The 15,581-nt window shown below is 36.4% G+C and overlaps 1 protein-coding gene and 1 long non-coding RNA gene across 2 annotated transcripts; one reads left to right on the top strand and one right to left on the bottom strand.

Moving 5' to 3' along the window:
* Nucleotides 1-5,968: 5,968 nt before the first annotated feature.
* Nucleotides 5,969-10,061, top strand: LOC122351022 (globoside alpha-1,3-N-acetylgalactosaminyltransferase 1-like). Its single transcript, XM_043247849.1, has 8 exons — nt 5,969-6,200; nt 6,682-6,711; nt 6,822-6,854; nt 7,403-7,438; nt 7,518-7,562; nt 7,787-7,819; nt 7,912-8,046; nt 8,199-10,061. Exons 1-8 carry the CDS (start codon nt 6,145-6,147, stop codon nt 8,887-8,889), a joined length of 1,059 nt encoding a protein of 352 aa, XP_043103784.1. The 5' UTR covers nt 5,969-6,144; the 3' UTR covers nt 8,890-10,061.
* On the bottom strand, nt 9,768-14,715 carry LOC122351024. Its single transcript, XR_006251677.1, has 2 exons — nt 14,519-14,715; nt 9,768-12,882 (listed from the first exon to the last, which is right to left on the bottom strand). It is a non-coding gene; the product is annotated as an uncharacterized LOC122351024 (long non-coding RNA).
* Nucleotides 14,716-15,581: the final 866 nt, after the last annotated feature.

Genomic DNA, 15,581 nt, shown 5'->3' with positions numbered 1-15,581 from the left:
GCTGTGTTACTCACTGCATAAAAGGTCATTTTCAAAAACCCATAATAGCCTATTGTAACACTTTTTCACAATCAAATGTTTTGAGTTTTTTCATTTATGGATGACAGTTTTGTGAAAGTTGGACAGTACAAAGGCATCTGCAAGTAATTGTTTGCGTTTCCCTACGATGTGACCAGAGATGAAGTATGGGCACTTGGTTTTCTGTGTTCTACCATCACACATGGAAAATATGTTTGTAGCAAATATTTTGTATAGATTGTCTAACATGCAAATTCAAATCTCATTACAGAGTTTCTGCGATGTAGGTTCATTTCTGTTGCACAAAAAGACCCCCTTAAGGTTAATCTAATGCTGCTTCTTTAAACTAATCTGACTATTATTGCTAACACATTGCATTTAAGGTTTGGTACACACTAAAGGATTTTCTGAATCTTATAAGATTTTCAAAATGTGAGCGACCACAAACATGAGGACAAAAAAATCCTAGATTTCACCAAGCGATGTGGTAAAGACAGCACACCATACACCGACAGGTTTTCATTCAGAGTCCCGACTGTAAACATGAGAAATCTCTTGAGACTTGAGAATACATATGTTACAATACCACAGAACAGGCTGTATAAACGCTCTGTTGCTACAAATCAGCAAGCTGATCCTGAATCTCTGCTGTCTGAATCATTTTAAGCTGCACCGTGACAGCGTTTGTTATTACGCTTCGGTCTTCTGTCAGCTCACTTTCTGATTTGATATTGTTTCGTTTCACGAGATAATCTCCAGATCTTACACACATATATTCTTGGGGTCCCCCCACATACATCAGCACTTCTGATCTTAGATATTCAACATGTTGAATATTTATAATTTGCGATTGGGCGCCTCTTGTTAAGTCAATTTTGCTGCTGCTCTACTATAAAGGATATGCTACCCAGACTTTTTTAGTAGGTAGGCCTAATCGCATTAATGCCAACCCTGCTACCGTCCTACATATTTCAGGTCCAACCCCAGCCAAACACACCTGAACCAGCTAATCAAGGTGTTCAGGGCAACTTGAAAATTCCAGACAGGTGTGTTGAAACAGGTTTGGAACTAGGGGTGGGAGAAAAAATTCTCAGATGCATCACAATTCTTTCTTTAACGATTCCTGAATCGATTCTGAGTTGTTGTTTTTTCTCCTGCATATGGCACATGTACGCTCTCTAAACACAGCATTCATTCATTCCAGACTTTTGATCTGTGAGACACATGCATGTTGCTGGACCGTGTTATACTTTAGATATTCATGCCATTTGGAATGCAGAATTATTAAATGCACAAAACTTGTGCTGACAGACTTTGACGGGCACGATGTGTTTGTTTGTCCTGAAGCGGGTTATGGCGGCTGTGGTTAAACGTGCGGGCGGTTTTAAACGAAGTTGATACGTGGAGTCAATTATGTTTTCAGAGCAGGACAAAACATCTGATATATCGAAATAGATCTGTGCATGAAGCATGTTAAAACTGTCACTATGGTGACATCAGTAATCAAACGGCAATAATGCTGAGGAAAAAACATAAACATCATCGTCTTCTGCTTGTTTTTACATTTTAGACATCCATCAATTAGAAACAACTCAAGACCGTGCTCCGCGACTGAGAGCGACTCAATGGAGTGCTCAGATGCACTCAGTAATCTTGCCGCAAAGCCCCAGCAAAAGTAATTACCAGTGTGTCGGGGGAAATAATAGATAGATATTTTAATTATTTACTGTAATTAAAGAGTCTGTGTCGCAAAGATGAATTTCCTGACTCATGAATTTCTCCTCATAGACGCACCTTTAGACAGAAGTCATCTTTACGGATGAAGATTATAATGAAAGTTTTATGGATTTATTTATTTTATTGTTTCTATAGCTATATTTATCATGTCTTTTTCGTTGAAGTTAGGTTCATTTTGTGAAGCGCTTATGTTTAAGACGAAAAGGCAGAACGCACATCATGTTTGATTATTGTTTTATTCCATAAAATTAAGAGTAGATTAAAGAGTAGACCCTTTACAGTTCTGCATTATGTATTCTTCTTTATGAATTTATCTATGTATTCTTATTTTTCAGAAAAAATTACAGCAAAGTAAAAAAAAAATGCAAGTGATTGCGCTGGTGCCTATGTTCTACAGAGCATGGCATGCTGCACAAACCAATCATTTATTTTTACAGGCGTTTGCGTTGCTTAGTATGCTTGAACTGTTTTAATATATCGATAATATTTTTGGCAGTGGCTATTTAATTCTGATAAGCTCTCGGTCTAGGGCTGGGCTAGGGCCTGTGCAGTGCTCTAGTACAGAGAATCCTTTTTCGTGTAATATCCTTTGGCAGTGGCTATTTGCATTAACAATTAGATGCTATTTACACTAAGTGTAAATGCCATGGGCGCTAAGTGTAAATAGCATATTTTCTTAGCACTGATGATATTAACACAGTGCATAGGCGATGTATTCTATTTACACCAGGTGAAAATAGCAGCATTTCTGCTATTTGCACTAAGTGAAAATAGAATATTTTCTTAGCATAGATGCTATTTACACTAAGTGCAAATAGCAATGGATTCTGTTTACACTAATTGAAAATAGCAGCATAGCAAAATAGCAGTGCAAGTGGCAATTATCTGCCCCTCGGTATTGAAGTACATTATAAAACAGAATGCAGCTTACTGAGTGTAAATGTTTATTTTGATTCAAATGATAAATTTTCATGGCGTGGTTGACACCCTTATTGGGACAATAAAGCTCTCCTTACATCTACTCTAATCCTACCCAACACTTCATTTTCAACCTTTCGATTATTTCCTTCATTATTATTGAACATAAATGCTTTTATGATGTGATTTAAAATTTAAAAAGGGAGGGAAAAATGTCATGCAAAAGATTTGAAAAATATTTTTTCCTTCCACCCTAATTTTATTCCTCAACCATGTCCCTTTGGGGGCTCCTTAACATTCAGATACTTAAAGAACACTTATTTTAAATAATTGTTTTAAAAAGTAGCCTGCTTATATAATAAAATTAGTTTTTTCACAAAATGAATTTTGTTTAAAATGTATATTAAAATGTAGCCATGTGCAGTAATATTGAAACTATCATGAAGAATTTAAAGCATTGCGATACTGAGCTGAAAATATAAATGTAAATAACTTGAATTGATTTGAATACATGTTTTACATAAAACAAGAATACTTGTTTTTCCAAAACATGGTATTTTATCTTATAATGTTTCCTAAATATCTGAAGAAAAAAAATTATTGGGTTTTTTATGCTTTAGTCTAGTAAAAAAATAAGTAAATAAGGTACTGTTTATTTTGCTGCTCTTGTCAGCTGCTTCTAAAGAAGAGCACTTCAAAAAGCTCACCAGTTCTACATTTAAATATCTTTAGTTTACAGGATATTGGTTTCCGGTTCTATTCACTATCCTACTACATCTCAGGACCTGCTCACATCACACCAGATACGTTTCAGTTTACTCATGTCACATTTCCTAATTCCAAGCCTGATTTCGTGTTTGTTAATGACATGCCTGCTACTCCAGGACCTGCTCACGTCATGCCTGTTACTTAGGGATAGGATAGGAACAGGATTCAAACTTCGTTAAATACAGAGCTTAGGCGAGAACTGAAGAGACTGATTGCCAATGGGCCCATCACTGATGTCCGTACGAGCGGCTGACTCTCCAGTGGTCTCGACAGTCACTAACCCAGCTGGCATTCAACTGTGTACTGCACTGCCCGCAATGGCCACGGCCATCCGGAGCATGTGGGCTGCACACTGCGCACCAGAGGCCTCACCTGTCCATAAGTCTGCCCCTGAGGCCTCACCTGTCCATAAATATGCTCCAATCTCTCTAGAGGTGTCAGCTTATGCAGTAAATCCTCCAAAGGTGGAGGCCATCTTCTGCAGAGGTGTCTGCCTTGGCTGTAGAACCTCACAAGGTGGTGGACCTGAATCACTACCATGGCACGGACCTGGCACTGTCCCAGACCGTCCCGGACTTTTGCTTTGTTTCTATTAAGCGCCAGGAGTCACTCCTTTAGAGGGGTTATGTAACACCAGGCCAGCTCTCACCTCTGATATGTTTGTTTTCTCCCCCCTCTTCTTCTTCTGCTGTGTCTTCCTGTTTGGCGGCCATTTAAGCTGGGCCATGTCAAACAGAAGACGCAAAGTATTGTTCCTTCTGTAGCAGACTCTATCAAGTGCTTTCATTGTGTTGCCTAGCCTAGATTATGTTCATTGTTTTGCTCTGTTTATCATTGCCATAGCCTTTGTCTTCTCATTGCCTTGTTTCCGTTTGTTACTTTGGATTGCCCTCTTGGATTTTGACGCTGGACTTGTGTTTTGTGAATGTTTAGATGCCTGCCCTGACTATTGCTTGTATACTGGATCACAATTCTGTCTCGCACTTGGATATACCCCTTGCTGTTGTTTGAACCTTGCCTGTATGACCACGCAATGTTTTAATAAAGCCCACAAATGCCTGTCTGAGTCCTGCCATTACAATTTCAATCAAGATATACACGATTAAACGCAAAAAGTCTGGCTGTGCTTAATGGGTACAATAGAGACAAGTGTAACTGCATGGCCACTATTGCCTTGCTTCTGTTTACAGCTTGTTTGATATGCATTGACTTTTGTGTTTTGACCTACATCACAGCAGTGTTTATCTATGAAGAATGTCAAATATACTGTTAAACAGTCATAGCAGTGACTGTTCACTTTCTGTGTTTATTTCATGTATTAAGTTTAAGCTGTGTGATTTTCATAGTAGTGAACCCTTTAAGCTCACCTTACAATACGTCTTTACAAATTATAGATTTAAGAGCAAAAGCAAGTAATATTAGTGTAGCATAATCTTATACATCTAGTCAGCTAACTATGTTATCTATAATCTATCTATTTACCTATGTATGACTAATGGACTGGCCATCTATCCAGGGCTGCATTTCCCAAAAGCATCATCAGTCTAAGCTGATCATAGATCCATTGGTGGCAGTGGGTCTATGATGTATTAAGGCTTATCATGCTTTTGCTAGAAATGCTAGCCTAATTTACTAACTGTCTATTCTGATTCTAAGCAAAACTTTTTTTTAATTAAATCAATAAATAGGCAAAGACTAATAATCATGTATTCATAACTTTTTTAAACATCATTATCATGTAGAGTGCTCGAGTGCATATTACAACCGTAATCGCATATTAGTGACTAAATGATGCGGTTTCTTTCTTCTTTTTTTTTTAAAGTAAAGATGGGTACAGAAGGTACAAATGTGACCCTTTGAGGGTATTGCCCCGCAGTGGCAAGCTGTTGTATCCTGAATTTTTTTTTTTTTCTGTCGTCCATCAACTCGGATGAGCATATCAGGGGTGTGCATCCAGAGCTTATTACTTCTCACATACCAGTTTTTTTTGTTTGTTGTTGTTTCGTTTTTTTCTCCCATGACGCCATATCATTACGTCACATCTGTAAACATTAAGAAGGTGTCCCAGCTAGTAGTAAAAAGAACACTGCAGGTGGTGGATCGTTTAAAGCCCTTTCTCACAGCTGCTGGAATAATTAAAGTTATCATTTTAATGGCAGATTGCAATCCAGTAAGAATTATGTGTTTATGAAACACATTTGACTGAAATTAGATTATATTCCGGTTTTAAATGTGCATCTAACAGATAGGCAGCGTGGAATTACACAAGCTTTAAAGAGAACCAGTTCTGAGGAAGAATAATTAGCTTTTTGGGTTAAAAGAACTTTTATATGAAATTCGAATGGTAACTAAACTGTACAGAAATTTAAATCTAGTCATGCAATGCTGATGTTGTTAACTTTAACAATCTGAAAGGAGTGTTTAAAAACAATGATCATTTGAATGCTTTGATGTAATATGATGTATTGTAATGTTTTTTTTCAAACAGAGATGGCAACAAAGAGGCAACATTTGTGGACTGCAGCTTTAAACTGTGGCTTGTTCCATTGTAAAGCAGGGCCCCACCCTAATGTGTCTATTTGACTCTAAAAAAAAGAGCACACACTCCTCCTTCCTTGATCTACATCTCTCTCGCATTATTCCTCTCATTTATGCTTTAGCCTCTAACCTCACATCAGTGTGGACATTAGTATTCCAGGAATAATGTTGGTCCGTCACAGTGTTCTCATTGTTGTGTTCTTTGGAATGGTATTGAGTGGGTATGTAATTACTTTTTGGTATTATTACATTGTGTGCTCTTGTGTTTGGGTTGTGTATTGATGTCATAACGCAATATTATCTCAGAAGCCGGTAGCATTACCATTGATTAATTTCCAGGATGAATAAATATTTATCATAGTATTGTCACTCTATTCTGCTTATTTTTGATGCCAAAATCTTTATGAACAAATATTGTATTTTTCAAAGATTGAAGTTTACAACACCTTTAAAATACATACTTTTTTAGTTTAATTTCAAGATGTATTATTATATTATATTGCTTAGGTTATGAGAGTGCTGAATGATAAGTTTGGGCAGGAAAACAAAAGTTATGATTGGATTTCAATCCTGCAATTTTAAGCAAATTATACTCTTGTACATGACAAGCATAAGATATAAAACTCAAAATTCTGAAGAATACTAAACCATTATACATTTACCGATATCTATCCTCATAAAGTTATGTGTCTTTCTTTTCAGGCTCATTTACCTGAACAATCTCCAGTGCAGGTGAGTTTAGTGCTGTTAGTAAAACTAGTCGCACATGTAATAGATGTAATGTTCTCTTGATTTGAGAAGTTTTCATTATTATAATTTTTTTTTTTTTTTACTGTTTTAAGCTGCAATCATCAGAAAACAGAACAAAGCTCGAAGTGAGTAATGACGTTCATACACACTTCACTCTTCAACACAAACATTAAAAAGAGTTTCTCATACACTGATTTTATTTTAGTCTCAAGATGTAGCTATAGTTTATGTTATGACAGCTCTGAATGATAAGTTTGGGCAGGAAAAGAAAAGTTGGAATATCCACATTGACCACCACAGATGTCTATTATCACTATTTGTACTTGTTTGATAAAACAACATATGCAAATGATAGCTTTAATGGGTATTCATTTATATTACAGCATGTGACTGTTAGAGAGTATAATAAAACTGGCAAAACTTGTCTGAACGAAACTTGATATAATGACGTCATAAATATGCTAATTAATATGTGACGTGACTTGTCGTCACAAGTCTCACACATTCCTGTTGAAAACATTGAGCACATGTGCACAAACGCAGTATTATAAACATCAACTGAATATTTGACTCTCATTATCAGGCAACGACCCTGAGTACATGTGTTGTTCTCTTGATTTGAGAAATTTGCAATACTGATTTTTTTATTTTTTTTTTTGTTTAACGTTTTAAGCTGCAATCAGCAGATAACAGAACAAGACACCATCAAGTGAGTAATGATTCAAATAAATTACAACGAATAAACAATATAAATAAAATTGAAATGAGTATGACTCTGTTTTAATCAGGCAAAAATGGAAGCCGACGATCTCTGGATTACGTTCAACGCCAGGGTGCGTAAAACTTCCTTTTCTTGATCTGTTGATTGATCTGTAATTAATGAGTGCTACTGCTCAAAACAAAAACATTCTTGGCTCATGGCTGTTTTTGTGGTTCTGATCAGATGCCAATAAAAGAAATGCCTTCAGTTCACGGATGGAAAAAACTTGTGTCTTTTAATGTGTATCAACGTCATAAACCAATAAAAGTTCTTTCTGTTTATTCATTTTCATTACAGATTGGTGTACAACCAGCCAAATGTGTTGGTAGGGTAAGTATTGTGCTTTTAGTATAAAACTGTTCACAGAAAATTGAATGGATGGACTGATTACAGAGCTATATGTGTGTTTTGTTTTAATGAAGTCGGACAGATGTTTCTTCTGTGTCACCATGGGCAGCTCCAATCATTTGGGAGGGAACCTTTGACCCCACGCTGATCGACTCTATCTACAAACAACACAATCTCACCATAGCAACCACTGTCTTTGCTTTGGGAAAGTAAGTCTTCACGATACCTATCATTTTTAATAATTCTCATTTGTTTCCCCTCTTCTTTTTTCAGTTGTTTTCTAAAAATAGTAACCATCAAAACATAATAATAATCATTAACCATAATTTATTTCCCTGTATTTGTTTTCCCTGCTTGTTAGATACACACGTTTTGTCAAAGATTTTCTGGAGTCAGCAGAGGAACATTATTTCGTTGGATTTCGAGTGCATTTCTACTTGTTTACAGACCAACCAGAATCAGTTCCTGAAGTGAAGATGGGTGAAAACCGTACTTTGAAGATTCAAAAGGTTCCGACTTTGAACCGATGGCAGGACATCAGTATGAGCAGGATGGAGAAACTGGAAAAACTAATAGAGGAGGAAATAGCCAATGAGGCTGACTACATTTTCTGCCTTGACATAGATGCAAAGTTCTACGGCCGGTGGGGTGCAGAGACTTTGGGTCGTCTTGTAGGTGTGGTACATCCTTGGCTTTATAATGTTCCAAGGAATCAGTTCACATATGAGCGTAGACCAGAGTCTAAAGCATTTATTGCAGCTGACGAAGGTGATTATTATTATGCCGGTGCTGCGTTTGGTGGCACATTGGAGGAAGTACATCATCTCACCAAAACCTGCAGGGAGCAGCTGAGCATCGATGCTGCAAACTCTATTGAGGCTGTATGGCAAGAGGAGTCTCACTTGAACAAGTATTTCCTTTTGAACAAACCCAGTAAACTGCTGTCTCCTGAATATATGTGGAGGGACATCAATGTAAAAATAGACCCCATAAAAATAGTTCGCTTCACTAATGTACCTAAAGACTATGCTGAAGTTCGTCCAAACAAATAGCAACTGTTGCCAGGCACACATAGTGTGGTCTCATAGACCTCGCATAAGACATTGTGAATCTGTTGATAGGTAATACTGTCAACAGAGAAGACTGGAAATTGGGAAGACGGCATCTGCCACCAAGAAATGGAAATCACAGACATGCACAAATGTTAATGAGCACGATGTGGACAATCTGCCAAAATCTTTTCAAGACTCACAATATCTCATACATATACACAGCATGACACAAATAAGCTCTTTTCCGGACACTACTATTTTACTTTTCTAAAATGGGTTATGCTCTCAGGTTCTACAGCGATAAAGATATAAAGACAGGCTCACCCTCAATTATTTTTAATCACTTAATAGAAAAACAACTTAGGACTCGATAGTCTATGCTCTTCCTTATAAAACGGCGATATCTTATGCAACTTATCCATATGTAGTTATTAAATGTTTTGCAATACTGTTCAATCTATCAGATCACAATTTGGCACAGACAATACTTTATTTTAACCCTTTTTTGAAGGGAGGACTTTTAGGGAAGTCTGAAACGTTATTGTATTTGTAAACTTTAAATTATATTTTCTGGTTATTACTGCAAAAAAATAGCCTATACCTTTTTCTGTATATTTGGTTGTACACTAAAACAATGTGTAACACAGTTCGACACCTTAAAAAAAGCATATGAATGTCTTAGGAAAAGAATCTTTAAAAATATGTTAGATATTTATATTATTTAAGTATTGAAGGATCCTTAGATGCTCATGTGCAAATTGTGTGTATTGTGTTTTTATTTTCATGTTTCTTAATTCATTTATTCACAATAATTTTATTATCATTAGGCATTCATATGCTTGTTTTTGTTACATTTATTAAATGTATTTATCATTTGACTATTTTTGTTTATTCTTTCATTATGTTTCTATGACATATTTTATATTTCTCATTACTTTTCCCTAGCTTATGCTTATTCATTGTTATTCAGTCTCGTGCTTGTGGGGTTTAATGAACTGTTTTGTTTGCGTGAATAGATAATAGGGAATTTTTATGGAAACCCAAGGTTTATGGGATGTTGCTGTGAAGCAGTTTTAATAGAAGAGTACTTGCTGAATTTGTGCTCATCAGATGAAGTTTGAACATTAGGACATACTAAACTTAGATTGTTCAATAAACAGTCTTTACCGTTATCACTTTGTCTGCTGTTTCTGCTTTTCTCTGTCTTTTCTCTGTCAACTTCAACTTGATTGATGGTTAAACGCTTGTTTTGGGTATTTTTGGATACCAGACAAGACAAATATATATTATGATTCCTTTAAATTGTATTTGGGAATCATAATATTATAATAATTTATAATTTGTACAAATAATTGAATATACATTTAGGATAAAATCAATGTGTATTTTGACAGAAAAAGATTGGAACATCTAAAGCAAAAGTATTATCTGTGGTTGTTAAAGCAGTAAGATACATGACTGAATCTATGTTAGTCTCTTTTAAAAGAAGTTGGTTAGAGTTTGTTATGTAGACAAAATAAAACAGAAAATCAAAAACAAAAAAGCAAAGGAGCACATAGATCCTTTAAAACAACAGCATAAGATAGTTGTTATAACCCTGTAGTCTAACACAACAATTTTAAAAGGTAGAGTTTGTTACAGATACAAAGTTAAATAAAATAAAGTAGATTTGACCAGCTTACCGCAATCTGAAAACAAAAGAAGTATTAGAGGTGATCGTCAAAATCTACGTTGCAGATATAGTTTTTTACAAGATAGAAAAGTTAAACAAAGAGAAAAAAGAATCCACAAGTATGCAGAGACAGGTTCACCAAGATGCAGAGACAGGTTCCTCACACGCTTATGTTAAATGCAGAATGAACAAGCATCTGCTCTTAAACCACACCCACTAACTCCTGCCCTAACATACACGCTGCAGAGACCGGCACAGAGACAGATTTAAGCAAAGTAATGTTTTAACTTTAGAACGAAGGTTATATTTAATAAATCTTTAACATCTCTTTACTGATTAAACCATTACTGCGGTTTTAATTATAAAGATCAAACCATTTTCCTTTTAAACAATCACGTCTGAACCACAAGAAAAAGTTTTTCACACCTCCCAAAAGTACAACAGCAGAATCGATTTTTATTGATCAGTTAAATGACAGTCCGTTTATGTGGCATTGCTAAAAACTAAACAAGCAATCTTTTTTTTAAGGTCATCTTACACATTAAACAGATCATTTGTCCTCTTAATGTAGTTTAGACATGGGGTCTATGTCCTCTTTCACAAAACTATCCTTTCGATGCCTGATTAATCATAGGTTAAAATGTGTGCCCAACTGCGGAGCTTGAGGTTTGAGTTTTAAATTAAAAGTCTAGATACCACAATAAAGAGATGCCAGTAAGACCCACTTAGACCAATCCAGAAAGACATCAGTAATACTAATCTTGAGGGTATTAGTTTTACAGTCTGAACGACTGATGGGCCATGAAATGGGATAGCTACTTGTGGGACCTAGAGAGGTCTAGAAGGGCTGTAGAGTTGATGAAGGGGATGCTCCACTATGGAAGGTGAAAAAGCCCAGAGAAAATCCAGCAGCATCTCAATACAGGGATATACCTGGTGAGACCAGGTAAGAGTCTGGGAGAAAAGAGCCTTGGGTGAATATTTCAAGAATATTATTAAAAGACAAAGATGGTTATTTGAGGAAAGGATAGGGCTAACAGAATGTGTAAATACATCACAGCTTACTGTGTTGAGGAGTTTGAACCTAAAATGAAAGGATACCACTCTCAAGGGTTAGAAGAATGGCTGTTACATTCAGATGAGTAAGTGGAAATATAAGATACAGGCAGAGAGAGTACTGGCATGTCATGATTTTGCTGAGTTCAACAAGTTCTTAGGTCAACATGTTTTGTTGACCCTGGAACAACATTTGAATGAAAAAAATTAATCTTGACCATATCTCTACAGTTAAACCTAACCTTATCCATGAGTAATTGAAAATGTGATCATCATAGATAATTGATACTGATGTACACTGAAAACCCAAACTTTCACAAAAACTATAAATCGGTTCTTCAAATCCGATTCACTAATCACAATGTTGTTCCAGGGTGAACAAAGATTGTGAATAGTGAGACATCAGAAGATGATTTCCCTACCAGGGGAACAGGGGTGGTTTGAATCCGAGGACACATTAGAAGGGAGTGAGACCGGTGGATGGCTTGTGGAGCATACTCCCCCCAGATTATATATCTGCTCCATTCATTCTGGTTATGATGACAGTAAGTCAAAGGAATTGGGCAATCTCAACCTGCCTGTTAGTTTGGGGATGGTAGCCATATGTCAAACTCACATTAATTTTGAGATGCTGACAGAATGCCTTCCAGTCTCAGGATGTGAATTCGATGTTCTTGGTCAGAAACAATATCATCCGGGAGTCCATTATAATGGAAAACCTGTTCCATCAAGGTTTTAGCAGTTTCGAGTTCATGAAACGTCTGTAAAAATGAGCAAATCCTAGGAGTCATTGAAGTTCCTTTACGTGGTGGGATCTGGCCAGTTCAGTATGGATTCCACCTGCTGTTCAACCATGGCAACTCCCTCAAAACTGATAATGTACCCCAGAAATGAAACTGCTCTCTTGTGAGAGTGTTTCTTCTCCTCTTCCCTCTGTCAAAACTGGAGTATTAAGAAACTGAATTAAGGGAATCTCACCCACCCAGTCTAAACCCCATCCTGTGAGTAACGAGCACACAAAAGATACTCAAGAATCATCTGTGGGCTACAGCTGGGGCTGTTGATTTATGAATATTAAACACAGAAGCAGGAATCCTTTACACTTGTCAGCAGAGCCATTATTTTTTTGAATGAAGGGGGTTGTTTATTGCACTGCTCGCTGTAGGACTGGGTCGTGGTGGTTCAGGGGAAATAGAGCTGGGTACTGGTGACAAAAGCTGTAATGCCTGTAGCGTCTTGTAACGCCCATCTTGTGTGTCTTGACTCTGAAGAAAATAAATGTAATCAGTAAATAATCATATAACAAAATCTCTTTGCAGAGTCATTTCTGTTGTTGTTTTGTTGTGATCTTATGGACTTTGAAAGGGGTTTGCTTTCACTTTCAGAACTCACATTTACGTGTTGTTTCAAAAATGGTTTCTATGCAAAACCCTTCTATGCAAAACCTTTTTATGCCCATTTCCATACTTTGGCATCAGATATACAGGCAAATTAGACAACTGACACCCTGCCACATGTGGTTTTTAATGCCACAGATCTTTACGCTTTCATTTTATGCCCATGTTCTAAATGAGTACCCAGTATCCAGGACTGTGAGGACTTAGACTACGAGGATGCACTTCTCATTCTTTCAACATGCTTTCCATATGTAACCGTCTTCCAAACATTTCCAACATTTCATTAGGGGTACAGTTGTATGAATGGACCAAATGAGCGATATGCTGACTACATTTTGATTTCTGTTTTGCATTCAGGTTATCAAACGTATCAAGAAACGTTCTGTTAAATCTGACAGGCTGTGGGTCTCCTTGTGGATGTTATGTTAAAATGGAGGATTTCTTTACCCCCATAGTCAAGTTCCCTGATGGACGTATTGCTTCTCCAACAAGGTTCTCGCAACCATCAAAGCCTGTTGGTCTTTTCAAAGAAAAGCCAGAGTATACGTAATGATCAACACATTGCTCACATTACAGACTACAGAATACAGACTAAATCCAGAAGACCAGAAATGTGAATGTGAATGTGTTTCCTTTTCTGATGCAAGGTTTTTCTCATCATGCAGTGTTCACAACGTTTGCAATGTCTACTTCAGATTTCATTCTAGGCCAGGAAAAAAATACTGTAAAGAGACAGTTGTCTCAATAACAATTGTTCTATTTCTTTTCTGTCTTGTTTAATGACAAAAAAAAATTATTTTAAAGACTGACTGATTAACAAATACTCCCATTCAATCTTTAGGTATCAAATATCTGAATGGCACAATGAATACTTAGCTGTGTTTATGCCTGATCTTAGACCACATTAGCCTGAAGAAAGTATATTTTTGCTGATCAGCACTGATTTCTCTTGGCAATAAGTCAGGTAAGTATCCAGTGGTCAGGTATTTACAGGTATGCACATAAGACTTTTCCTCCATTTTCCCTGTTGCTGCTTATACACCGTTTATGTAGAAGCCTTCCTGCCTGTGCTTTTACTGATTGGTTAACTTATATGATTGGCTTGATTTACCATCTCTTTGAGCTGGTCCAGAACTTTAAACAAACACTGATTGTGCCCAGGATTCTTCCAAAAACAGTCAGTTATCCAGATAATCCAACACTTCCACAAAGTTCATATCACCCACTGTTTTCTCTGTAAATCTCTGAAAGGTTACAGGAGCCCTGTTAATCCCCTAAGGCATGAATTCAAAAATAAAATCCAAGTGGGCAAATAAATACCATATTTTCTTTATCAGCCTCCTCCATGGGAATCTGGTAATACCCACTCTGCAAACCAAATACACTTAACAATTGAATCCCATCCAAACCATTTTGTAATTAACACACATTTGCAATTTGCCTGGTTTCCCACACATTACTATGATAGGAGAGGCATAAGAGTTTCTGAATTCAGAGAAGGTACCTGATGTCTGAAATTCCATGAGATGGTATCGCAAATTTTGCAAGTCAGCAGGACGTAAGCGCAGAGAATCAGAAAGCCATATTTTATATTTAGTACTCTTTGAACATCCCATATCTCATTCCTGACAAGAATATTAATCCCATGTCTCCAATAGATTTTCACACAACTACTGCTTGGCATCCTTTGGTAATGGCAAATTCCCAAAGTCAAACAATGCAGTATAATATTGACAGTGACAGAGTAAAGACAAGCAACCGGTGTGCTACATTTCAGATGCAAATTTTAAGTAAACATGCTTCTCAGCAACAACAAGGATTGTGGTTTGATTTGACTTCAGCTATCAGTACATACACATCTGTGGGTTTTGAAAAAAACAAACAAACATAGAATGTAGGACTACAGAATGTAGTCTATAAGAAAGTATATAAGAAGCGATCAGTCTGCTTCTGCTTGTGAGCCTTAAACTAATGACTTACACTACACATACATATATTATGTAAACATAAACTTAATATGGATTAATCATTTAACAGCACTAACTGAGAGTAAAAGTACAAGTCATAGCAAAAGGAACAAATAATGAGTAGCGAGATTGTGATCGGTTTTTACTCCTCTTTCCATTTTTTATCTTTGGGTAAGAATAAAAAGCACTTAATCTGGTGCTTATTGTTTTTCACATTTCTAGAATCTGCATCTAAAGTGACATTTAAATTTACAGAGTGTAATGTAGCTCACAGCAGAAAATTAGTGCATTTATCATTGGTGCAGTTACAAATGCATAAATAATGATTAATTCAAACAACTGATAAATTCATGAACATAGCATTTGACTGTGTAAATAAATGAGACACTAAAATGTAAATCACTTAATGCTAAATAAAATCATCTGTGGTTGTGTGAGCATTTGTTCACACATGAGCAAAGGTGTCTAACTTGCAAGCAGACCACTGACTCGTCAAACCTAAGAAACCAGTTTGACAAGTCAGTGGTCTGCCTGCAAGTTAGACAGCTTTGCTCATTTGTGTTCTTCGGATTTTATTTTATGGTAAGTAACAAAAATTGA

This window comes from Puntigrus tetrazona, chromosome 8, assembly GCF_018831695.1.
Source record: "Puntigrus tetrazona isolate hp1 chromosome 8, ASM1883169v1, whole genome shotgun sequence".
NCBI classification, from domain to species: Eukaryota; Metazoa; Chordata; class Actinopteri; order Cypriniformes; family Cyprinidae; genus Puntigrus; species Puntigrus tetrazona.
The sequence above is the reverse complement of the archived record's forward strand: the minus strand, read 5'-3'. Positions and strand labels throughout refer to the sequence as shown.